At 44.7% G+C, this 26,650-nt stretch overlaps 1 protein-coding gene across 1 annotated transcript in view; it reads right to left on the reverse strand.

The window, feature by feature from the left end:
* Positions 1-624: 624 nt before the first annotated feature.
* LOC144686332 (NACHT, LRR and PYD domains-containing protein 3-like) overlaps positions 625-26,650 on the reverse strand; it is a 56,930-nt gene continuing 30,904 nt past the window's right edge. The window contains 6 exon segments of the mRNA XM_078551414.1: positions 625-1,597; positions 1,696-1,811; positions 2,747-2,914; positions 12,455-12,625; positions 14,101-14,271; positions 23,151-23,237. Of these exon segments, the coding sequence (XP_078407540.1) occupies positions 1,724-1,811; positions 2,747-2,914; positions 12,455-12,625; positions 14,101-14,271; positions 23,151-23,237 (685 nt within the window). The 3' untranslated portion in view covers positions 625-1,597; positions 1,696-1,723.

Below are 26,650 nucleotides of genomic sequence, written 5' to 3' on the forward strand. Positions count from 1 at the left end.
AATCACATTGGAGAGTCTGGAGTCAGAGACAGAACAGGCCAGATAAGGACAGCACGTTTCCTTTACAAACACTCGGGCAGATTAATGATCAATGACAACAGTTTCTATTTAAAATCCAGCTTCTGTTAAACTGAATTAAAATTCTCAAACTTTCATCTGAACTCATGTTCTCTGGGTTATCAGCAAAACCCCAGGATTGTTAGTCCAGCAACATAACCCAATACACAATCCTCCCCTGATAGTTGAAATCGACTCCATTAAATGGGCCACTTATCTCATTGCAATTTGTGGGCTATGAGCGTTAATTGGGTGTCAGTGACAACACCATAAAAGCGTGTAAAAGCCTTTACAAAGTGTGTTTTTTTGTCCCTGTTACCTGTTCTTTCCATTGTATCAGTATTAATCTCTCATTACTGTATGGTGATTATGTTGACATTTCTGAGTTGATTCCTTACATTAAACCATAGAGTCTTATCTCTCTGTCCCTTGATCTGTCAGTCTGTGGCCCCAGGAGATATCTAATACCAGATCATCTTTCTTGTGTGAGCCTGTTGTTCGAATCTGGTTATTACTGATTTCAAATTATTGGTTCCTTTCCTTGATTTTTTGAAGCCTGATGAACACAGTAAAACTTCACCGTTTATTGTACCAGAGTGAGGGGAGAATAAACAAACTGTATATGATGGGGGATGTAAAATAAATCAGGAAATAATGTAATGTACAACAGGTCCATCAGTATCTGGAAAATAACATCAATCCAACAAAGGTACATCTTAAGGAACCTGACCCAGAACATCAAACTATCTTCTCTCTGTTTAAATGCTGGTGATCCTGCTCTGTGTTTAGACCACAACCCATGCATTCGGCCCACAGAGTTTCAGGCTGTGGGTCCCGACATGGATCCTGTCCATTTACTGCAGTGTATTTTCCACTGGGTCACTTAACTTCCACAACTTGTTACTCTTTGAGCGGGTGGGTGAATTTACCAGGTCACCATCTTTATTTGACACACTCCAGTCCTCTTTGTCATTCCAGCTGTTTAGAAACTCACCCTTCAGTCTGTAAATTACAGCAATATCAATAGGGCAGAGTCTAAATTCAACACATTGTTTCAACAACTGATGATTTCTTTCTTAGGGACGACAGAAAAGCATTGATACTTTCAGTCCAATCCCTCGGTTACAGAATCCGCTGGAACCTCCCCAATAGGATACTCTCTCTGGGACACTCCATGCAGTGGGTGTTTGTCTCTATTGGACAGTGGGATCTATCCCAGCTGAACAGACCCTGTACCCACCCTGAACCCACACAGGTTCACTTCCCAGCAGGGTCACTGGGCAGTGATACTGAGCGGGAGCCCTAGGGGCTTTACCCCCAATCCCAGGAATAATGAGTGTAATTGTCAATGTCCCACTGCAGCCCAGACTGATCCCCACCTTGGGCCCTCCCTGTCTGTACATTTCCCCAGTGACCCATTGAGGAATATTCAGCTCCGGATATCCTGCAGAAGCAGCGCCTGTGGGGCCGGGCAGCTGAGTCTCGTGACCCTGTGGCTGGTCCTCTGACGTCACAATGGGAGATGACGCTCACTCAGCTCGAGCTGGAAACTAGGAAAGGGCCAATAGGATTTAAACCTGGAGCGTGGCCGGTTAAAGGGGAGGGAGAGAAACGCGGTTAAAAATGTTCCTATAATGAGAACAGGAATGTTTATCAATACAAAGGTTCACATTTCCACTCTCAGTCCAGATCTGGTTCCCTGCAGCGACTCCAGCTGATTTTCTCCATTTTGACTGAACTGATTGTACTCCAGCCTGAAAGAGATTAAAGATTAAACAGGAATAAACAGATTGAACAACAGTGTCAATAACAGGGAGACTGGAGTTAATGGGCCAAATCTCCTGCTCACTGGGTCATCAGAGACCAGACATATGGCTGAAGATGGGCAGCGGGTCCCTGGGATGTCCTGACCCGCGGGCCTACGTGGGAATTGTCCCAGAGGTTTAAATTTCCACTGGGCAATACCCCTGCTGCCCGGGACCCTGTGTGAATGTCTCTGACTCTGGGTAAGAATCAGAGACTTGGGACAAATCCACAGGACTTACCCGGGTAGTTACCCAGGAAATGTTAGACTGTAAAACCCGGTCTAATACCCGGGTAGCTCTACAACCGATTCCCCCAATCACCCACCCCCCACTGACCATCATACTACACCCACACTACCCGATTAACCCCTCCAACCACCCCCACCCCCCCACTGACCATCATACTACACCCACACTACCCGATTAACCACTCCAACCACCCCCACCCCCCACTGACCATCATACTGCACCCACACTACCCGATTAACCCCTCCAAACACCCCCGCCAACCCGACTACCTCCTGACCCTCCCAACTCTGTCCTTGACCAAATCTGACTAAACCCCCGGCTTTACAGCCCGACCCAACAACGCCGCTGACCCAGCCCCATTGACCATCAACCTGACCGCATTAACCCCCCGACCCCACCGACCCCACCATTCTCTCCTGACCCGACTAGACTCTGCTCGGGTGGAGCTCCCCGGGAAGGGGGGGTCACTGCTGAAGATCCCGGGAGGAAAATGAAGCAGTTTCAGTTTGGGAGAATCTTGTCAAGCAGCGGCAATCCGCTTTTCATTGCTGCTGTTTGATAGATTCAGGACCATTTATATTTTAAATCCCATTTATGTTTTAATTATTACACTAAAAATTAACACAAACACTCACTTGATCAGATTTGGAGTCCTACAGGTCACGATGAGTCGGCTGAAAGCGGGGACAGATTGGTCTGTGAAGCGGTTGTATACCAGGTTCAGATCCATCAGTGACCGGTTTGTACTGAGAGCGGAGGCGAGATACTCGGCACAAGAATCAGTGAGACGGTTACCCCATAGACTAAGGAACAGGGGGAGAAAAATAACAGGAATCAGGGTAAATCCACAGTGTTTTAACGAATACTATTAATAATAATATACAGTAAGAGACATTCCAAAAGCACAACATCCATTTATAAAGGAAAAAGAAAACACTATTAATGCTGCAAATTAAATATAAATATAATATACTGGAAATACTCAGCAGATCAGGCAAGTATTTGTGAAGAGAGAAACAGAGTTAAACATAGAACCATAGAAACTAGGAGCAGGAGTAGGCCATTCGGCCCTTCGAGCCTGCTCCACCATTCATTATGATCATGGTTGATCATCCAACTCAATATCCTGCTCCCGCTTTCTCCCCATATCCTTTGATCCCTTTCGCCCCAAGAGCTATATCTAACTCCTTCTTCAACACATGCAATGCTTTGGCCTCTACTACTTTCTGTGGTAGTGCTCACCAATTTCTGGGTGAAGAAATTTCTCATCTCAGTCCTAAATAGTCTATCCCGTATCCTCAGAGTGTGACCCCTGGTTCTGGATCCCCTACCATCCGGAACATCCTTCCTGAATCTACCCTGCCAAGTCCTGTTGGAATTTGATAGCTTTCTTTGAGATCCACCCTGATTCTTCTGAGCTCTAGCGAATATAATCCTAACCGACCCAATTCCTTCTCATATGTCAGTCCCGCCATCCCAGGAATCAGTCTGGTAAACCTTTGGTGCACTCCCTCTATAGCAAGAACATCCTTCCTCTGATAAGGAGTCCAAAACTGCACACAATACTCCAGGTGTGGTTTCACCAAGGCCCTGTATAATTGCAGGAAGACATCCCTGCTCCTGTACTCGAATCCTCTGGCTATGAAGGCCAACATACCATTTGGTTTATTTGCCGCCTGCTGCACCTGCATGTTTACCTTCAGCGACTGGTGTACGAGGACACCCAGGTATCGCTGCACATTCCCCTCTCTCAATTTATAGCCATTCCAAATATAATCTGCCTTCCTGTTTTTGCTACCAAAGTGGGTAACCTCACATTATACTGCATCTGCCATACATTTGCCCACTCACTCAGCTTGTCCAAATCACACTGAAGCATCTCCACATCCTCCTCACAGCTCACCCTCCCACCCAGCTTTGTGTCATCTGCAAATTTGGAGATATTACATTTAGTTCCCTCATCTAAATCATTAATATATATTGTGAATAGCTGGGGTCCCAGCACCGATCCCTGCGGTACACCACTAGTCACTGCCTGCCATTCGGAAAAAGACCTGTTTATTCCTACTCTTTGTTTCCTGTCTGTCAACCTGTTTTCTATCCATCTCAATACACTACCCCCAATCCCATGTGCTTTCATTTCACATGCTAATCTCTTAGGCTGGACTTTATCGAAAGTCTTCTGAACATCCAAATAAACCACATCCACTGACTCCCCCTCATCAACTCTACCAGTTACATCCTCAAAAAATTCCAGTACATTTGTCAAACATGATTTCCCTTTCGTATATCCATGCTCACTCTGTCCGATTCTGCCACTGTTTTCCAAGTGCTCAGCTATTAAATCTTTTATAATGGACTCTAGAATTTTCCCCACTACCAACGTCAAGCCGACTGGTCTATAATTCCCTGTTTTCTCTCTACCTCCCTTTTTAAATGGTGGGGTTACATTAGCTACCCTCCAATCTGTAGGAACAGTTCCAGAGTCTATATAATCTCGGAAGATGACCACCAATGTATCCACTATTTCTGGGGCCACTTCCTTACGTACTCTAGGATGTAGATTATCAGGCCCTAGGGATTTATCGGCCTTCAATCCCATCAATTTCCCCAACCCATTTCCCTACCAATACCGATTTCTTTCAGTTCCCCCCTTTCACTAAACCCTGAGTTCCTCAACATTTCTGGTATGTTAATTGTGTCCTCCTTTGTGAAGACATAACCAAAGTATGTATTTAATTGGCGGCCACTTCTTTGTTCCCCATTATAAATTGCCCTGTTTTTGACTGTAAGGGACCTACATTTGTCTTCACCAATTTTTTTCTCTTCACATACCTATATTTTACAGTCAGTTTTTACGTTCCCCGCAAACTTACTCTCATGCTCTATTTTCCTCTTCTTAAACAATTATTTGGCCCTTCTTTACTGGATTCTAAACTGCTCCCAATCCTCAGGTCTGTTGTTTTCTCTGGCCAATTTGTATGCCTTTTCCTTTTATTTAATGTTGTCTCTAAATTCCCTTGTAAGCCATGGTTTGTACACCCTTCCTGTTTTACTTCTGCGCATGCCAGGAATAAACAATTGTTGCAGTTGACCCACATGCTCTTTGAATGTTTGCCATTGCCTATCCACCGTCACCCCTTTAAATAACATTTTCCCAATACATCACAGCCAACTTGCGCCTCATACCATTGCAGATTCCTTTATTAAGATTCAGGACCCTAGACTCAGAATCAACTTCATCACTCTCCATCTTGATGAAGAATTCTATCATATTAAAGTCTGAGCTGTTATTAGAAGTGGGAAATAGCAGTGAATTGACAGGTTATAAGCTACGGTATTTGGGGGATCTGGGGGCAAGGAGAGATCAGAATGGGATTTGCGGTGTGATTAACTGACAGAAGGGATGATGGTGCAAGACAGCAACACAGTATCTCCATGTCACTCGGGGGTGGGGGGGACATGGGATGGTCCGTGACTCAGGAATGAAGCTTGTGGTCGGGTTGTGGATATGGCTGTGATTTTGCTGGAAGCTATGAAGGCAACATCCCTGGTTTACTGATGTCTCCCTGGAGGCGCTTCTCCAGGCTGCTCGGGCTCGGAGGGAGGTCTTGTTTCCTCAGGACGGGAGGAGGAGATCGGCCCAGTCAATCCAAGCAAGCCTGGGTGGAGCTTGCTGAGGGGGTGAGCAGGTGTGGGGCACGTGGTTGCAGTGACACAAAAGGATCAAAGTCCTGATGTGTTCTGGCACGGTGAGTGCAGCAAACAATGTTAAACGTACAGCCTTATACGTGACTATGGATGCCCAGGTAGCAGCATTGACTGTCAGAGACATGTCAGCCTCTCTGTGGAAGGCCCTGGCCAGTGAGAATTGACCCTGCACTGCCGAGACTGAGTGTCCACATGCAGGAGGTATCTCTGTGGTGACATGATGGACAGCCAGGCTGACATCAGCATAGACTAATGTGTATCTTTGATGGGTGAGTAACCATACAAATATATGTGCTTGTAGAAGAGAGCACATGATGTCAGGGAAGGAGTCACTAAGAGTGCTGGCGTCCAGGTCTTGCCATCCTTACACCAATGGAAGATGAAGTGCTGCAGCTGGGAGTCCTGAAGGCCGGGCAGATGGTTGGTGGAGCTGAGAGATCGAGTGGCCTAGTGAACGGGCACAGGAGAGCCTCTGGGGTCCACAAAAAATAATGCTTCTCTATCCATCACTGGTCACAGATTGTAGTCTGAAGAACGTGTTGGAATAAGAACAGAATAACTAGGAGCAGGAGTAGGCCATTCAGCCCCAAAGCCTTCTCCGTCATTTGATAAGATGATGGCTGATCTGATTCTGGCTGATCTGATTCTGGCCTGAACTCCGCTTTCCTGTTGGTCTGCGTAACCCTCGATTCTCTTGTCAATCAAAAATCTACCTTAACTCAGCCTTCAATATATTTAATCACCCAGCCTCCACTCGCCTCTTGGGAAGAGAATTCCACAGACTAACTAAATTTCTTCTCATCTGAGTCTTAAATGGGAGACCGCTATTTTTTAAAACAGTGTCCCTAAGTTCCCCTCCTACAAGAGGAAAAATCCTCTCAGCACAAACCCTATCAAGTCCCCTCAGGATCTTCTGTGTTCAATAAGATCACCTCTCAGCCTCCTGAACACCAATGGGTATAGGCCCAATCTGCTTAACTTTTCATCATAAAATAAATCCCTTCATCCCAGCAATCAGTCGAGTGAACCTTCTCTGAACTGGTTCTAATGCAATTATACCCTTTCTTAAATAAATACACCAAAACTGTATAGTTTACTCCAGATGCTGTCTGACTAAGGCCCTGTTTAGCTGCAGCAAAACTTCCCTACTTTTACAATGCATTCCCCTTGCAATAAAAACATATGAAATAGGGGCAGGAGCCAACTATTCAGCCCTTCGAGCCCACTCCGCCATTCACTGAGATCATGGTTCATCTTCCACTTCAACAACATTTCCTTTTATTAACCCCATGTTCCGTGATGCTTTCAATGTGTAGAAATCTATAAATCCCAGTCTTGAACATACTAAATGACTGAGCCTCCTCTGGGCAGTGAATTCCAAATATTCACCACCCTCTGAGTGAAGAGATTCCTGCACATCTCAGTCCTAAATGGCCTGCCCCTTATTCTGAGACTGCGTCCCCTGGTTCTAGACACCCCCAGCCTGGGGCAACCTCCTACCTGCATCTACACTGTCAATCCCCGAAAGAATTTTGTATGCCTGAATGAGATCACCTCTCATTCTTCTAAACTCAAGAGAATAGAGGTCCAGTCTATTTAATTTTTCCTCAGCACGCATTGCTCCAGGGATTATTTTAGTGGAACCTTCATTGCACTCAGTCTAAGACAAGTATATCTTTCCTTAGGTAAGAAGACAAAAACTGCATAGAATGCTCCTGTTGCCGTCTCACCAAGGCAGTGAGACATCTTTACTCCTAAACTCAAATACACTTGTAATAAAAGCCAACATACCATTTACCTTTTTAACTGTTTGCTGTACCTGCATGTTAGCTTTAAGTGAGTCATGAACAAGGACATTGAAATACCTTGGAAGATCAACGCTTCCCAGTCTCTCACCATTTAACAGATGTCTGTATTTGTTATTTCCTGCCAATGTGGATGACCTCACATTTCTCCATATTGTATTCCATCTGCCAAATTTTGGCTACTCTCTTATCCTCTCCAGATCCCATCGAAACATCTTTGCATCCTCCTCACAACTCACACTTCCACTTAATTTCCAGTCACCTGCAAACATCTAAATATTACATTTAATCCCCACGTCCAAATCATTGATATAGATTGTGTATAGCTGCGGCTGTGATCCTTGCGCTACCTCACTGTACCACATCCATGGGTCTTCCCTAATCTATTCTGCTGACTGCATCCTCAAAAACCCCAACAAGTGTGTTAAACATGATTTCCCTTTCATAAATCCATGTTGAATCTGCCCAATGCTACCATTATTTTCTAAGTGTTCTATTATCACATCCTTTGTTGCAGAATCTATCATTTTCCCTACTACTTATGTCAGGCTAACAGATCTCTAGTTCCCAGTTTACTCTCTACCTCCTTTCTTAAACAACGGGATTATATTTCCCACCTTCCAATCTGCAGAAACCATTCCAGAGGCTACAGAATTTTGAAATATGATCAACAACGCATCTACTATCTCTGCAGCCACTTCCTTCAACACTCTGGGATGTAGAACATCAGGTTCAGGGGGTTTATCTACTTTAGGTCCCAGTAATTTTTCGAACACTTTTTTTTTAACAAATATTAATATCTTGCAGTTCCTCGTTTACACTAGTCTCTTGATTCTCCTTTATTTCTGAGCGATTTTTTAGTATTTTTCTCTGTGAAGACAGACACAAAGCATTTGTTTAATTTCTCTGCCATTTCCTTATTCCGCATTGTAAGTTTTCCGGACTTTGCTTGAAATGGACCCATGTTTATTTTTACTAATATTTTCCTTTTTACATACCGACAGAAGCATTTACAATCAGTTTTTGTGTTTCTTGCTAGTTTACTCTCATATTCTATCTTTTCTTTCTTATTCCATTTCTATGTCCTACTCTGCAGATTTCTAAAATGCTCCCAATTCTCAGGCTTTCCTTTTTCTGGTAACTTTATACATCTCTTCCCTTGATCTAATACAATTCTTGATTTCTTCCGTTGGAACACTTTGGTTGCTGGGTTTTTGTGCATCAAAGTATTTTTGTTGTAAACATATCACATTTCAAAGCCTTGAATGGAAATTGGGGTAAAGGCACCACTGAGATTCACACTCAGGATCTTCGGTTTACTAGACAGTCATTGGAACTGTTTCAGCCACAGCATCCACAGAAACGCCAGCAGACCAATTGTCTCCCTAATCACTTGCTCCACTGCATGACTAGCGATTCATGGACTGGGGCTCCCAGATCCCTCAGTACCGTACAGTCTGCAGTCTTTCTCCATTCAGGTAAGATATTGCTTTTCTATTCTTACAGCCAAAGAGGACAAATTCACATTGTCCCACATTAAACTCCATCTGCCAATTTTTTGCCCATTCACTTCACCTCTAAATCCCTTAATAGACTCTTTATGTCTACTTGACAAGCTACTTTCCTACCTTTGCGCCATCGGCAAATTTAGCTACCATGCATTCAGTTCCTTCACCCAAGTAATTTACACAGGTATTTGAGGCCCCAGCACTGACCTCTGTGTCCACTAGTAGCAGTTTGCCAAACCGAAAATGACCCTTTACCCCAACTCTCTGTTTGTTGTTAGCTAATCAATCATCTATACATACTAATATGCTACTACCTATATTACAAAATCTTATCTTGTTATCTTTTATATCTTTAATGTCACACCTTATCAAATTGCTTTTGGAAATCCAAGTGCACCAAATCTACAGATTCTCCTTTATCAATTTTCATGTTACTTCCTCAAAGAAATCTAATACATTCGCCCCATGTGATTTCCAATCTGCTGGACCTTCCATGAATCCAGTGAATTTTGGAAGATCACAATCAATGCATCTACTCTGTCTGCAGCCACTTCCTTTAAGACCCTATGATGAAAGCCATCAAGTCAAGGGACCTGTCAACCTTTGGTTCTAATAGTTTCCCTAATACCTTTTCCCTCGGAACCCTGATTGTTTTAAGTTCCTCCTTTCTTTTCACCCCTTGATTTCCAAATATTCTTGGGATGTTTCTTGTGTATTCTACAGTGAAGATGGACACAAATTGCCTGTTCAACACTTCTGCCATTTCCTCCTTTCCCAATATTAATTTCCCAGCCTCATTCTCGTAGAAACCTGTGCACACTTTAGTTCTCATTTCCTATATAAATATTTGGAGAACCTTTATCAGGTTTTATACATCTAACTTGCTCTCATACTATGCTAATTATAGGCATCTTTACTAAGATGTCATTAATTAATCCAGTCTCATTGAACATTCCCAGGTCTAAAATAGCCGTTGTGTGGTGGGTAGTAGGATATACTGACTAAGAAGTTGTCTTGAATACACTCTACGAGCTCATCTTCCAGGAAACCTTTGCCATTCTGCTTCATCCAATATGTATGAAGATTAAAATAACCCGCGGTTATTGCAGCACCATTCTTACAGGCGCACATGTTTTTTTTCTGTATATTCTGTCCGAAAGTGTGAAGGTATTAGGGGCCTATAAGCTACTCCCACATGGACTGCTGTGGTTCAAGAAGGCAGCTCACCACAACTTTTCCAAGGACAATGAAGGATGGGCAATTAATGTTGGCCTAGCCAGTGATGCCTGGATCCCATGATTGAATAAAAAAGTGACATGTTACCTTTGCTAATTCTTATTTCTACTCAAACTAATTCTACATCTTGATCTTCTGAACTAAGATCATCTCTGACTACTGTGCTAATGTCATCAGTTATTAACAGAGCGACCCCAGGACCTTTTCCTCACTTTTGCTATCTAATCACTTATTTCTTTTTCGCAAATTATTGGCCACAGTGACCGGGGACAGGCACCCAACTCTGAGGAGGAGGGGAGACCTCGCAATATTCCCCTACACCCGAGACACAAAGATCTTTGGGACTGGCATCCCATAGCCTAGGGTTCAGAGAGAGAAATAACATGAATCAAACTAAATGTTTCCTTTTATTCATAGCTAACACTAATAATAATGGACAGTGTTTTTTAATACTAGTATCATTGCACAAATATATTGTTAAATATTCAGTTATTCTAAACACAATCTCACACTGTCTAGTACTTTCTCCAGTTTCTGTATTTTACAGTCCGGTCTCCTCAGAACTACAGACAGTCGTTTCATTCCTGAATCTCCCAGTTCGTTTGCAGTCAGGTCCAGATCTGTCAGTGAGCGATTAAAAACAGAGGCAAGATCCTCAGCACAAGAATCTGTCAGATTGTTGCCCCAAAGACTGGGGGGTGGGGGGAGGGTTCGAGAGAGAAAAAATAACAGGAATCAGAATAAATTTCCAGTTTTTTTCAAAGAATGTAACTAATTAAAATAATAATATACAGTGTGAAACATTCAAGAAACACAACTTCAAACCATAAAAGCAATCTCTAATTGATGCTGTGGATGTGAAATATAAAGGAATGTTCTGTAAATAGTCAGCCTGGGAGACAGTATCTGTGAAGGGAGAAACAGAGCCCAGAGTCCCGCAGGCGGGCGCGTGCCTGACCCAAGCAGGCGGGGAATCGGGCGAGATGATGTCGGACGAGCGTCCTGACGTCATCGCGCACTCGCGCGATATTTCGCTTGGCGGGCATGTGCAAATGTTGAAGAGCCCCCGCGGACAATGAAGCGGGAAATTAAACCCATTAACGTCCCAACTGTTCTATTGGGTGTTGAACCACGTCATACTCGCTGTAATTCTAGGGTCACGACCTCAAAGGGATAATTTCCCTGCTTGCAAGACACATCCACAGTATCCCCAAGTCCTTGCCCGGGGTCGCTAGAGGACATGGGACATCAGTGATCAGGGGATGGAGTTTGTGGTGGGGATGAGGATAATGGCCGTGAGTGCTGCACACAGGGTGAAGCTTACAACTTCACTTATGGCTTATGATGAAAGTGAAATTGGTAGAAAGGTCATTCCCTCCCAGCCACTGGCAATGCCCAGGCAGCAGCATTGGCTGTTAGAGACATGTCAGCCTCTCTGGAGGGCCCAGTCAGAGTTGATTTGTGATGACCAAATGGCTCCAAGCAGGACCCATCCCTGTGGTGTCATGATGGACAGTCAGGCTGCACCAGCTTAGGCTCATTCCGGACTTTGATGGAAGGTGAAGCGCTGGAGCTGGGAAGCCTAGAGGCTGGGCGGCAATTATTGATGGTGAGATGGGTTGTGGAGCTGGGAGAGAGAGTGTTTAAATAGATGGACAGAGGAGATCCTCTGGTGACCACAAAACATTGTGTTCATGTGTGCATCACTGTTCACACACAATAATCTGAAGGGTGTGTTGTAATGTGCATTGCCCTCGAATCACTCTTCTCGCTCTCACGAATCAAGGACTCCTGTGACCGGGGGACAGCTCACCTCTGAGGAGGAGGAGGGGTCCTCAGAGGGTGCACCATCACTTTATTCCCCTGCACCCTCAGCACAAACATCTGTGGGACTGACATCCCATAGATGGGATTAGAGACAGAAATTACATGAATCAGAGTAAATGGAGATTTTTAAAATTAATAGCTTTATCACCGGCACTAGTAAAATTGGACAGCGTTTATTTATTATACCAGTAACAGGGCTGACATTGTTTTGTTTTCTATCCTATTATAAACACAATCTCACACAGTTTGTACTTACCACAGTTTCCGTATTTTACAGTCCGGATCCCTCAGAGCCTCAGACAATAGTTTCACCCCTGAATCTCCCTGTTTATTAAGATCAAGGTTCAGATCCGTCAGTGACCGGTTTGTACTGAGAGCAGAGGCGAGATCCTTGGCAGCAGAACCTGTGAGACCGTTACAACACAGGCTGAAGATCAGAGGGAGAAAGATAACAGGGATCAGTGTAAAGTCAGTGTTTTAAAGACCATTAATGACAATAATAATATATAGTGTGAGAAATTCAAGAAACAACTTCCATTAATCTAGTAGGTAAAACGTTGGTGTAAATCTGAAATCTAAATAGAATATGCTGGAAATACTCAGCAGGTCAGGCAATATCTGTTCAGAGAGAAAAAGAGTTTAATGTTTCTGTCAATGCACTTTCATTAGAATTGAACAAAAAAAATCAGCGAATCAACAGGTTTTAAACAACAGGGAAATGGGGATGGGAGGGTGGCAAGGAAAGGACAATATGAAAAAGGATGATGATAGAAAACAAAAGCACAGGATTCCCATGTCCTTATCCGGGTTGCTAGGGAGGGGCTTGGGATGGTCAATGGCTTGGGAACGGAGTTTGTGATGGGGCTGAAGATAATGACTGGAATTTTACCGGAGGCGGTGAAGGCCTGATCAGATTGTAAGTGGGTGTTTGGACGGAGGGTCAGGGTAGTCAGAGTTACGAATGCGATTTTATCAGAGCTGACAGGTGGGAGGAGCCGTCCACTTCGGTGGTGCAGACGGGGGACTTCCCGGTTCAGACAATGCTGGCGCCATCTGTAAAGGCAGCCAGCAGTACTTTCAAACACAGCAGCTCTGGAGGGAATAGCAAGTGAGCCCTGGTTACTGAATGAAGAGCTGAAATGGCAGATGACAGATCAAGTGTTGCACGCTGATGAGTGCTGCATGCAGGAGACATGCATGTGGTGCCATGCGGGACAGTCAGGCTGCCACCAGTATAGGCTAGTGTGTGTCTTTGATGGGCGAGTTACATGAAGATTTCTATGCTTGCAGATGAAACAGCTGACGAGAGGGCCTGAGCCAAGATGGGTCACTGTACCCCAGATCTCCTCAACCTTACACCCATGGAAATTCAGACACATGAACTGGGAGATCTGGAGGCATGGCGGTCAATCACTGATGTTGAGGTGGGTTGTGGGGTTGAGAGAATAAGTGCCCTAATGGATGGACACAGGAGAGCCTCTGCTGACCACAATACATCTTGTTCATTTGTCCATCACTGGTCACAAACAATAATCTGAAGGATGTGTTTTAATATGCATTTCCCTCCATTCACGATTCTCGCTCTCGCAAATCAAAGACTTCTGTGACCTGGGGCCAGCTGTCCACCTCTGGGGAGGAGGAGGGGTCCTCAGAGGGTGAACCATCACTTTATTTCCCCGCACTCTCAGCACATCTATCTGTGGGACTGACATCCCATGGACTGGATTAGAGACAGAAATAACATGAATCTGAGTAAATGTAGATTTACTCAAAAATTAATAACTTTATCACTGGCACTAATAAAATTGGACAGCATTTATTTATTATACCAGTAACAGTGCTGACATTGTTTTGTTTACTATTCTGCTATTATAAACACAATGTCACACAGTCTGTACTTACCACAGTTTCTGTATTTTACAGTCCGGATCCCTCAGAGCCTCAGACAATAGTTTCACCCCTGAATCTCCCTGTTAATTATTATCAAGTTTCAGATCCGTCAGTGATCGGTTTGTACTGAGAGCAGAGGCGAGATCCTCGGCACAAGAACCTGTGAGATTGTTATAACACAGGCTGAAGATCAGAGGGAGAAAGATAACAGGGATCAGTGTAAAGTCAGTGTTCTAAAGACCATTAATGACAATAATATATAGTGTGAGAAATTCAAGAAACAACTTCCATTAATCTAGTAGGTAAAATACTATCGTTGGTGTAAATCTGAAATCTAAATAGAATATGCTGGAAATACTCAGCAGGTCAGGCAATATCTGTTCAGAGAGAAAAAGAGTTTAATGTTTCTGTCAATGCACTTTCATTAGAATTGAACAAAAAAAATCAGCGAATCAGCAGGTTTTAAACAACAGGGAAATGGGGATGGGAGGGTGGCAAGGAAAGGACAATATGAAAAAGGATGATGATACAAAACAAAAGCACAGGATTCCCATGTCCTTATCCGGGTTGCTAGGGAGGGGCTTGGGATGGTCAATGGCTCGGGAATGGAGTTTGTGATGGGGCTGAAGATAATGACTGGAATTTTACCGGAGGCGGTGAAGGCCTGAGCAAATTGTAAGTGGGTGTTTGGACGGAGGGTCAGGGTAGTCAGAGTTATGAATGCGATTTAATCAGAGCTGACAGGTGGGAGGAGCCGTCCACTTCAGGAGTGCAGCAAGGGGACGTCCTGGTTCAGACAATGCTGGTGCCATCTGTAAAGGCAGCCAGCAGTACTTTCAAACACAGCAAATCTGGAGGGACCAGCGAGGGAGCCCTGGTTACTGAATGAAGAGCTGAAATGGCAGAAGACAGATCAAGGGTTGCACGCTGATGAGTGCTGCATGCAGGAGACATGCATGTGGTGCCATGCGGGACAGTCAGGCTGCCACCAGTATAGGCTAGTGTGTCTCTTTGATGGGCGAGTTACATGAAGATTTCTATGCTTGCAGATGAAAACAGCTGACGAGAGGGACTGAGCCAAGATGGGTCACTGTACCCCAGATCTCCTCATCCTTCCACCCATGGAAATTCAGACACATGAACTGGGAGATCTGGAGGCAGGGTGGGCAATCACTGATGTTGAGGTGGGTTGTGGAGCTGAGAGAATGAGTGCCCTAATGGATGGACTCTGGAGACCCTCTGGCGAGCACAAAACAAACATTTCCCTAGAAACACTATTTTTTATTTCACAGATCGAGGCCTGTGACCAGGTGACAGCCATCCACCTCTGAGGACGAGAAGGGGACCTCAGAGGGTGCACCGTCACATTATTCCCCTCGCACCCTCCACCAGTGCAGGTACTATCACGTCGGGAGATAGTCACATTCCATTAGTAAAGGATTCACAATCTGGTGAACAGTACAGACACGCCCGAGCAGCTGATGGAGACAGTAATAGCCAAGGTCACTCACACTTGGAGGGCTCTGGGAGGGAAAGGCAATGTCAAGCTTCAGGCTGATGACATGTCACCAGCATCTTCAACAAGGTAGCAGATGTTGGAACTGCAGCATGAGGTATGTTAACATAAAGAAGCTGTGCGTAACCAGACACAAAGAATGTAGGAGTTAATCCAAGCGATGAGTATTGCTTTGTCCCAGGCATGAGTGCCCTAGGCATCCTGTACTGAGAGATTGGTGACCTTGATGGACAGTCAATCCAGCAGACCAACGATTGAAGATACACACTGACCTGCATGTCATCACCACCTCCATGAGCAATGGCTGGGTGAGAGGGGGTGAGGTGACTGGAGTCACCACCAAGTCCTCGGACTCCTCAGGTGAGCAGGGAGGGTCCAGTGTGCCCTGAAAGTGTATAGGAGAGACTGCCTGCAGCATCTGGGGGCTCCTCTCAGAGTGCTCCTGGATTTGACAGCGGGTCCTCCACTGCTCTGACCGGAACACCAGCACCTCACAAACCCACGATAACAAAGCCTATTCCAGTATCTGTGCAGGAGGCCCTCAGTATGCTGGGTCCCTCCAGACCTCAGGGAACCAGAGGACAACCACCATGGTCATTGAAATCCTCGGAGGAGAAAGGTCAGCACCCTGCCTCCACCTCAGCTGACAGCGCAGGGGGAGTGCAATGTAAGAGCCCCCATCATCACTTTAAAAGGTTCATCTCATTGCACTTGGGTTTCACAGGGTTATATTTTGTTGTGACATATCACCTTGCTGTGTATGTGTCTTCAATGAATTTTAAGATGGTGCATCACAAAATTAATCTTTCACCATTATTTTAAGGACATTACTGGGCCTTTAACAGTTCACTGCCTCCTGCAAAGGGTGACAATGGAAGGACAACACAGAATAAGTTCAATTCATTTCCAGCATTTTTGCCTCATGTGCTAACGGTTCAAGGGAAATGTTAAAGACATTCAAAGAAACAGCAACAGAGCTGCACAAGGTGGGAGATTAATTATATTAAATGGGTGTCTAAGTAAAGACTCATATGGAACACGTCTGTATGTTGAATCTCAAGCTTCACTTGCACGTTTTGACCAGGTGACAGTGCAGGGACGGGGATATAGTTCCAAGTCAGGATGGTGTGTGACTTCGAGGGGCACTTGCAGTTTGTGATGCATCTGCTGACCTTGTCCTTCCAGGTGGTAGAGGCCACGGTTTTGGAATTTGCTGTTGAAGGAGTCTTGGTGTGATGCTGCCCCCAATGCGGGTCGGTGGTGGAGGGAATGGATGTTAAGATGGTCAATGGGATTCTGTACAAGCATGCTCATTTACCCTGGATGGTGTCGAGCTTCTTGATTGTTGTTAGAGCTGCACTGATCCAGGTAAGTGGAGAGCATTCCTTCATATTCCTGACTTGTGGCCTTCTAGATAGTTAAGAGATTTTGGGGTGTCAGGAGGTGAGTTACTCACTGCAGAATTCCCAGCCTCTATGGGCTGGGAGGTGGGTGGAGGTGGTGGTGGAGTGGTGGTGAGGTTAGATTCTCTGTTGTTGGAGATGGTAATTGCCTGGCTCTTGTGTGGTGCATTTGTTATTTGCCACGTATCAGGCCAAGCCTACAAATTCTCTAGGTCTTGCTGCACAAGAACAAAGAAATAGGAGCCGGAATAGCCTGCTCAGACAATATGATCATGGATGACCGAGGGTTTCAACTCCACTTTCCCACCCACTCCCCATGTTGCTCAATCCCATGAGGGACCAAAAACCTGTCCATCTCAGCCTTAGAATTATTTATTCAACGATGGGCATCCACAACCCTCTGGGATAGAGAATTCGAAAGATTCATAACCCCTTAAGTGAAGCATCAGTCTTTAAAGTTCAGTAGCCTATACTGAGACTGTTTCCCTGCAGACAGAAGTTAGGGAGCTAGGTAAGAAATTAGCAAGCGCAGCCTGAAAAGCAGTAATCTCTGGATAACTCCTTCTATCCCGCACAAGTGAACACAGAAATAGGAGGGTAAGCAGATGAATTAGTGGCTGGAAAGATGGTGCAGGGGAAAGGGATTTAGAATTGCTGGGACTTTGTAAGCAGCTCTGAGGGAGGTGGGACCTCTACAGGTCAGATGGATTGCACCGAAACAGAGCTGGAGCTGAGTTCCTGGTGATTTGCTCCTGGTATTCGGGAGGGTTTAAACTAACTTGGCAGGAGTGTGGGAACCAGCAGGTAATAACAGAGAGGAATACCAAGGAATACTGCGAGAAATATATAGCACTAGAGTAGGAAATAATAAGTTATTAAGTCTGTACAGAGTAAGGGAGAAGACACTAAAGTCTAAATCAGCGTTACAGAGCATGTTTGTGAATGCATGGAGCATGATAAATAAGATTGGTCTGAATATAGGGTATTCAGGAAAGATAGGAAAGGGAGAAAATGGAATGGGGTGGTTGGAATGATTAAGCAGAATATTTCAATGCTGGAGAAAGGGGATGATCCAAAGAGGACAAGGACAGAATTTATATGGCTCGATCTATGGAACAAAAAAGGTGCAATTACATTGCTAGTCTCTAGGCTACCAACTAGGGGAAAGATGGAGAAGAACAAATTTGCAAGGAAATTCCAGAGAGGTGCAAGAATTATAGAGTAGTTATAATGGGGAACTTTAATTTTCCAAATATAGACTGGGATAGTATTAATGTGACAGGCAGAGAGGGGCCAGAATTCCTAGAGTGACCAGGAAATTGTTCTACAGCAGTGTGTTTCCAGTGTGAGAAAGGATGCACAGCTTGACATGATTCTTTGGAATGAGATGGGCCAAGTGGATCAAGTCTAAAGGAGTGATCACCGTATCATAAGGTTTAAGCTGACTATGGGATAAAACAAAGAACAGTTGAGTAAGAATAATTCATATGGGGAAAGCCAACTTTAATGGTCTAAGAATGGGTCTGACCCAGTTAAATTGGACTGTTTGAGCCAATAATCGTCAGACGTGTCTGGCCTCCCCCATTGAGGATGGGAATATTGGTGCAGCCTTTTCCTCCAGTGAGCTGTTTAATCGCCCGTCACCATTCACAACTGGATGTGACAGGTGTACAAAACTTTGATCTTATCGGTTGGTTGTGGGATCATGTTCTTCTCCCATTAGTTGGCCTGCAAGTTGTCCTGGGTTGTAGCTTCACCAGTTTGGTGCCTCATTTTTAGGTGCAACCAAGTCTAAGTCATTAGCATATATCAAGAAATGTAATACTGCTCGTCCTGAAGCAACCGGTGGAGAGCTCCACTGTCTGCTTCCTCGAACTGAAAAACAACCATTAACAACTATTTTCTGTTTCCTGTCACTCAGACAACATTATATCCATGCTGTCACAGTCCCTTTTATTACTTGGGCTTTAACTTCGCTGCCAAGCTAATTATGTGGCTATTAATAAGTTTTATTTTAAATAACACTATTCCCAATACTAATAATAACAACGTGTTTATGTTTCAGATTATTAAATATGGAAATTATTGTCATTGGCAGCTGCGCCTTGAGCTCTTCAGCCCCAAGCTTTGGATTTCCCTTCCTAATTCCTTCCACCTCTCTCCCCCTCTCTTCTCCTTTAACACTCTCGTTAAAACCTTCCTCCCTGACTTGGCTTTTAGTTGCCTGTCCTAATATCTCATTTTCCACGCAGCCCAAGTCTGTTAGATAACACTCCTGTGAAGTGTCTTGGGACAATTAACTATATTAAAGCTGCTATATGAATGAAAGTTGATGTTGTTGTTGATGACACCATGACTGATACTAATGATACCGTACAGTGTTCGACATCCTGTTATCAGAAACAACATCTCACACAGTTTCTGAATTTTACTGTTGGGTTATTGGGAGCCACAGACTGTGATAGCTGATTCATTTTGATAGTTTATTATCTGCCTTACCAATATATTTGTGAATGTTTTACACTTTTATTACAAACTGAGAAGCTTTCTAGTTTAAAGATCTATAAGCTGAATGTCTAATTAAGCTAAGCTAAAAATGTAAGAATACAATATGGGGGGGAATTTTACTGCACGGGAGGGGCTGTAAAATAGGATGGGCCGTTCACAATCCATTGACTTCGGCGGGGTCTGGAAAATCCCGCTGGCGAGGGGGGCCATAAAATTCCACCATGGGAATTGTAGAAGCAATAATCGTTTTGTCCAGTTTTTAATTCTGATTCATGTCTTTGAGAATGACTTGAAATGATTTTTGAAGGTATTATTCCTGAATCTTGCAGTTTGTCGTAACTCAGGTCCAGGCTCATCAGTGCCCAATTTGTGCTGAGAGGGGAGCTATGAATATGTGAGGCTGTTACTATCCGGCTGGAGATCAGAGAGAGAAACATTTCATGAATCAGAGTAAATCCGTGGTGTTTATTAATAACACTAATACTTGTAGTAATGATAATGTGCAGTGTTTATTAGTGACACTATTACTGATAATCATAATACTTTACAGCATCAGACATGCAGTTATTATAAACATAATTCCACAGTCTGGTACCTTGCTGGGAGACAGAGCAGAGCTGCAGGAGACAGTTAGGTTCTGAGAAGCGCCTGTAAATAAAGACCAAGGATTGCAGTGTGGCCGACCTTGCTGGGAGTGGGAGCGGAGCTGCAGGGGGCAGTCGGGAGCTGAGGAATGCCTACAAATAAAGACCAGGGATTGCAGAGCGGCCGACCTTGCTGGGAGTGGGAGCGGAGCTGCAGGGGGCAGTCGGGAGCTGAGGAATGCACCGTTTCAGCTGCTGTCAGGCAGCAGTGTGGGGTAAAGGCGATTGTGACGTCACAGGAAGCCAGTGCGTTGATTGGCCGGTAAGTGCCCAGTGGGAGGGACAGTGTGCAGGCTTAGACTGGTGTGGGAGTTAAGGTAGATCTATAAATAAAAATAACTAAGACTTTGAAATTAAATAACCCGAAACTTTAAAACCTTGAGCGAGGCACAAAACAGGAAACTATAGGTATTTGTGGTGGGGAAGTTGTTAAAATTGATCATTAAGGGGGTGATAGCTAAACACTGAGAAAAACTCGGGTAATCAGGTAGAGTCAGCATGGTTTTGTGAAAGGAAAATCATGGGCAGAAAGGGATGGGGGTTGGGTGGGGTCGGGCGCGATCCCGATGGGCGCCCCAGATCGAGGCTGTGCCGCCATTTTACATGGGCGGGACAATTAAAGCCCACCCAGCGTGACGCACGCCCCCGAAGCGCTGAACGCTCCCTGTGGGTGCAGCGGGAGTGGGGAGGGGGGATTCCCTGAGTCGGGGCCTGCACTCTTTCACACATGCGCGGGTGACAGAGGCAGAAATCTCCCTGAGGCACAGAGCGGCCTCACCGAGATTAATTGTGGAATTCAAGTTTTTATTAAAGACACAAAAAATTATTTCAACATGTCCCCTCATGAGACAGTGTTTATCAAATGTTTTAAAATGTTTTATTTAATTAATAAACCCTTCATGAAACCTAATCCCGCCCATGGATGAGGTTTTATGAAAAATGTGAAGGCCACCTGGACTCTTTGCCTGCCCTCCAACCTTAAGGTTGGACAGGCAGCATTCTGAACTACTTTCATTACTTTCTTAAAGGCCTCAATAGGCCTTTGACAGTTTGGCTGCACACCCGCCAAACTGAAAATCTAAATAGCGCGCGGTGACGCTGAGACTCCCGTCCAATGTCACCGTGCGTCATTTTATGTGTCGGTGAGCAGGCCCCACCCACGCTCGCCAACCCGAAAATTCTGCCCATATTTAACCAGTTTATTGGGAATTATTTGAAGGAGTAATATGCACTGTGGATAAAGGGAGCTTGTAGACAGACTGTACTTGAATATCCAGAAGGCATTTGATAAGGTGCCATGCCAAAGGTTACTGTGGACAATAAATGCTGGTGGTGTAGGGGGTAACATATTAGCATGGATAGGAGATTGGTTGGCTGGCAGAAAGCAGAGGATGTATAAATGGGTCTTTTTTCTGAAAAGCAGGATGTGTCGAGTGGAGTCCCGCAGGGATCTGTGCTGGGGTCTCAGCTTTTCACAATTTACATCAATGATTTACCTGAAGGGGGTGATGGCATGGTCACTAAATTTTCAGATGATACAAAGAATAGGTTGGAAAGTATGTTGTCAAGAGGATAGAAGGAGGTTGCAGATGGATATAGATAAGTTGTGAGCAAAAATCTGGCACATGGATTATAACGTGGGAAAATGTGAAGTTGTTCACATTGGCAGGAATAATAAAAAAGTAGAATATTATTTAAACAGAGAACGACAGCAGAATTCCGAGGTGTAGATGGATCTGGGTGTTCTAGTACATGAGTCATAAAAAGTTAGTTTGCAGGTACAGCAAGTAATTCAGAAGGCTAATGGAATGCTGTCCTTTATTAAAGGGGAATTGAACAGAGAAGTAAGGATGTTATGCTTCAGTTATACGGGGCATTGGTAAGACCGTATCTTGAATAGTGTGTAGTTTTGGTCTCCTTATTTAAGGAAGGATGTAAATGCGTTGGAAGCAGTTCATAGGTGGTTTCCTGGATTGATACCTGGAGTGAGTGGGTTGTCTTGTGAGGAAAGGTTGGACAGACTGTGCTTGTTTCAATTGGTGTTTAAAAGCGTGAGGGGTGATTTGATTTCAGTACAATAAGATACTGAATGGTCTTGATGAGGTGGACATGGAAAAGATTTTTCCTCCTGTGGGTGAGTCCAGAACTCGGGGTCACTGATTTTAAAGTTAGGGTTTTTCATTTAAGGACAGATATGAGAATTTGTTTTCTCTCAGACAGTTGTGAGACTGTGGATCTCTCTGCCTCAGAAGGTGGAGGAGGCGGGGTTATTGAATATTTTTAAGGCGGAACTGGATAGATTCTTGTTAGGCAAGGGAATCAAAGATTATCAGCAGTAGATAGGAATGTGAAATTCAAAACACAAGCAGATCAGCCATGATCTTATTGAATAACAGAGCAGGATTGAGGGGCCAAATGACCAACTCCTACTCCTATTTCTTATGTTCTTATGTACTAAACTCAGTTTCTGAATTTTACTACCTAGATTCCTCAGAGCTGCAGACAGAAGTTTCACTCCAGAATCTTTCAGTTTATTATTACTTAGGTCCAGGTTCGTCAGTGACCGGTTTGTACTAAGAGCGGAGGCAAGATCCTTAGCACAAGAAACTGTGAGAGTGTTGTCTCACAGTCTGGAGATCAGGGGGAGAGAAAACAGTGGAAATCTGGACAAACTACAGGCGGGGGTGAAATTGGACATGAATGGAGCTGCAGAATAGTCAGCACTGCATCGGTCATCTGCGATATGGATCTACTTCAATAGTCCTCAATATCAGGTGTTCCTATAGACACCAGAAAATGTGATTTTACCTGTTTTACATCCCTGCCATTTCCATGTCCATTTTCACCCCACTGATTAATATTAATCCTATTACTAATACTCATAATAACGTACATAGTGCTATTAATAACCAAAATCCTGAAACCAATAATAAAATACAGTGTCAGACATCCGGTTATTATAAACACAAACTCACACAGTCTGGTACTTACTCCAGTTCCTGAATTTTACAGCCTGGATTCCTCAGGACCGCAGACAGTAGTTTCACTTCTGAATCTCCCAGATTATTATGACTTAGTCTAAACAGAGAAGTGAGAAACACATTAAAACAGGCTGAATTTTCACAATGGAGGCAAGGAACAGGATTATTTTGGGTCCAAAACCCACAACCAGTGGGAAAGTGATTAAAGTTATGATTTTTAAATGGGGACATCATTATTTGTCATGGAGACAGATTTCCTGTTCACTTGGCAGCCATCACTGAGGCTGCTGGTTGTCCTGAGGGAGAGATCAGGAGATTGTACCAAAGCCTCCCACAGCACCAGAGGGAGGTGAGATGTCACAGGGAAGCCCGAGGCTTGGTACCCAGGGCAGGGAATCCCCTCACTTTATCGTTGCCAAACTGGAGGCCATGAGGGAGGGGGCGGGGGCGAGTTCCTCTTCCCCGAGGGGGGCAGGAAGAAGCCACCTCATCATGCAGCAGGGGCTCCACTTTGTTCAGCGTCCTCTCCCTTCACCTCCTCTCTCACAGCCTGCTGTTCCCTCGATGAGCTGTGTCATCCCAGTGCCTCATTCTCCTCAAGGTCCACACCTCTCTGGAGAGCCATGTTATGGAGAATGCAGCAGATTTCCACACTGACAGAGACACTTGCAAGAGGGGAGTGGAGGTCACCACCCGACTGGTCCAGGCACTGGAATCACATCTTCAGAAGCCTGATGTCCTGTTCAATGGTTGTCCAACCATTGTGCCTCTTTCTGGGACTCCCACGGAGAGCTCAGTAACATCACTTCGAGGAATATCCGTTATCCTCTAGGACACAGACTTTGGAGGATGAAGTATCATGGCAGTTTCCGGGAAAGTGAGTGCACACATGGAGGAAGTTTTTGTTGTGGTCACAGACGAGTCATTGAGGAAGTGGAAGCCCTTCCTGTATGGATCTCCCTGGCCAGTCACTGGGTGCCTTGATGGCCAATGGGTACAATCAGTGATACCCTGCCCCTGGGGGAATACCTGTGTCCCTGCAAGGCCTCCCTGTTATTAAATGAATGCGCTGTCCAGCTCTGGCTAAAAGTGAATCCATGACCTGTGGGATGGCCTGGTGAGCAGCCACATGTGACATGTCTCTAAGGTCCACACCCGATCCTTGGAAGGAGCCAGAAGTGAAGGAGTTCAATGCCACAATAACTGTGACCAGCGCTGTGAGGTATTCAGCATTGAGGACACAGATGTATGTGGGCACTGCCTGAAGGGTCACAATATCCACCATCACTGGGCCTTGATAGCTCCGTCTTCAGCAACAGTTCCTGTATTGAATGTTCGGCCTCTGTTACCTTCCTGCCCCTCTTTCCTCTCCTGTGCCCTTCTGATGCCTGGCGTTCTGCCCTCCCTGCGGAGGGTGTTGCCCCTCATCCAACATCTGACAGCTGGAGCCTTCCTTCTGGGAAGGTGGCCTCTCAATTGTTCTTGGCAGCCTTTCTCCCTCTTTTACCCCCACACTGCTGGGAGTGCCAATCCCATTCAAATCCTGAGTTTCCCTCTGCACTGCTGGGAGTGCCAATCCCATTCAAATCCTGAGTTTCCCTCCGCACTGCTGGGAGTGCCAACCCCTTTCAAATCCTGAGTTTCCCTCCGCACTGCTGGGAGTGCCAACCCCATTCAAATCCTGAGTTTCCCTCCGCACTGCTGGGAGTGCCAATCCCATTCAAATCCTGAGTTTCCACCCTCCCTGCCACCTCCACAGCACCAAGGCACCTCCTTACTAAGTGCCTACCCCACTGACCTTCTTATCGGGCTGTGGCAGCCATGTGTGGCTCCCACTTTGTGCCCACTTTCCTTCAGATGAACAGGTAAACTGTCCACCCCTTTAGAACTTTAAATCTCAAACCTTATTATCTGCTGAACAAAGTTCTCAACTGTCTTACTTGACATTCCTGTCCCAACCCGCCTACTCTTGGTGATTCACGATGAAACGAGCATCAGCATCTTGAAATTGACACACTGCCGGTGCCAGTATTCTTGGCAATTTCACCTCCTCCCTCCGCTGCCTCTGTTTCCCTCCTTCGGGGAGCCCCGAAATGTAATTACATTGAATAAAAACTCAGATCAGATTCAATTATTTTTCCCAATATCACAGGAAACATGAAAGCAACATCAGAAATCAATGCAGAGATTTTACTGTTACTGTAAATTAAATCTATTGGGGGTAATTTGATCTTTTGTTGATAGTGTATGATGGGTGATATTGGATCACCCCCCCATACTACAGCTCACCCGATTTTCCTTTCAATTGAAGGGAAAAGGAAACAGTGAGCAGTGTAAACTGGTGAACAATTCACTATCACTAATTTAACTACTGGTGAATACCACTTTCACCCCTCTCAATGTTTATTAGACAGAGAGTTGTCTGTGTGCAGCATCTAAATGTCCCCCTGTTTGGCCTCAATCCCTGATGATCAGAATTACTCTCCTGAAGCTCAGTGACTGGCCGGTCAAGTTTGAGGAAACTTGTCTCATTTCTGTTCTTCGTTAATTCTGGGGCTTTTATAAGAACGGTCCAATTTTCCAAGAATTAAAGCAGTGATTCCATGTCCTTCATAACTCTGTGCATGACATTACTCTGTATAACACCTCGGAGTGAATTATATTGTGAAACTCTGCTAACTGTTGCTTTAAAATCCATCCCCCTGGATTTTATACAACAAGGAAATTTTATTCTCTCCCCTTAACAAAGTTGAAGTGTCCCTGTTCTCCTCGTTAACAGGGAAGGGCTGTCCCTCACTTTATTTAGCATTAAACAGGCTCTACCTTTACCGCAGGTGAGACTATTGCTATAGTTCAGAGAAATTTCCGGAGTTTTCCTAATCCCATCGATTTTATGCAATAACCTTTGATGTGGCACTTTAACAAATGCCTCTGGAAATCCAAGCACAGTATGTCTACAGGCTTCCCTCTATCCACTGCACATCTCACTCCTTCAAAGAACTTCATTAAATTGGTCATACATGATTGCCCTTTCACAAAACCATGTTTACTCTTCCCGATTACATTGAGTTTCTCTAGATGCCCAGCTATAACCCCCTTAATGATCGATTCTAACACCTTCCCCACTTCAGACGTCAAGCTAACTGATTTATAGTTTCCTGCTTTCTGCCTCCCTCCCTTCTTGAATAGAGGGGTTATATTTGCTACTTTCCAATCTGATGGAACCTTTCCAGAATCTAGCGAATATTGGAAAATTAACACCAGCGCATCCACTACCTCATTAGTCACCTCTTTTAAGACCCTAAGATGAAGCTCATCAGGACGCGGAGTCTTGTCAGCTTGCAGCTCCATCAGTTCACTCAGCACTGCTTCCTTAGTGATTCTAATTTCACCAGGTTCCTCTCTCCCTTCCACATCTTGATTTCCAGCTATTGCTGGATATTGTCAAAGTGTGCTAACTGCTGCTGTAAAATCTATCCGCTGGATTTTATGCAACAAGGAAAGTTTATT

The sequence above is a fragment of the Cetorhinus maximus genome, chromosome 11 (assembly GCF_964194155.1).
Source record: "Cetorhinus maximus chromosome 11, sCetMax3.hap1.1, whole genome shotgun sequence".
Lineage (NCBI taxonomy): Eukaryota > Metazoa > Chordata > Chondrichthyes > Lamniformes > Cetorhinidae > Cetorhinus > Cetorhinus maximus.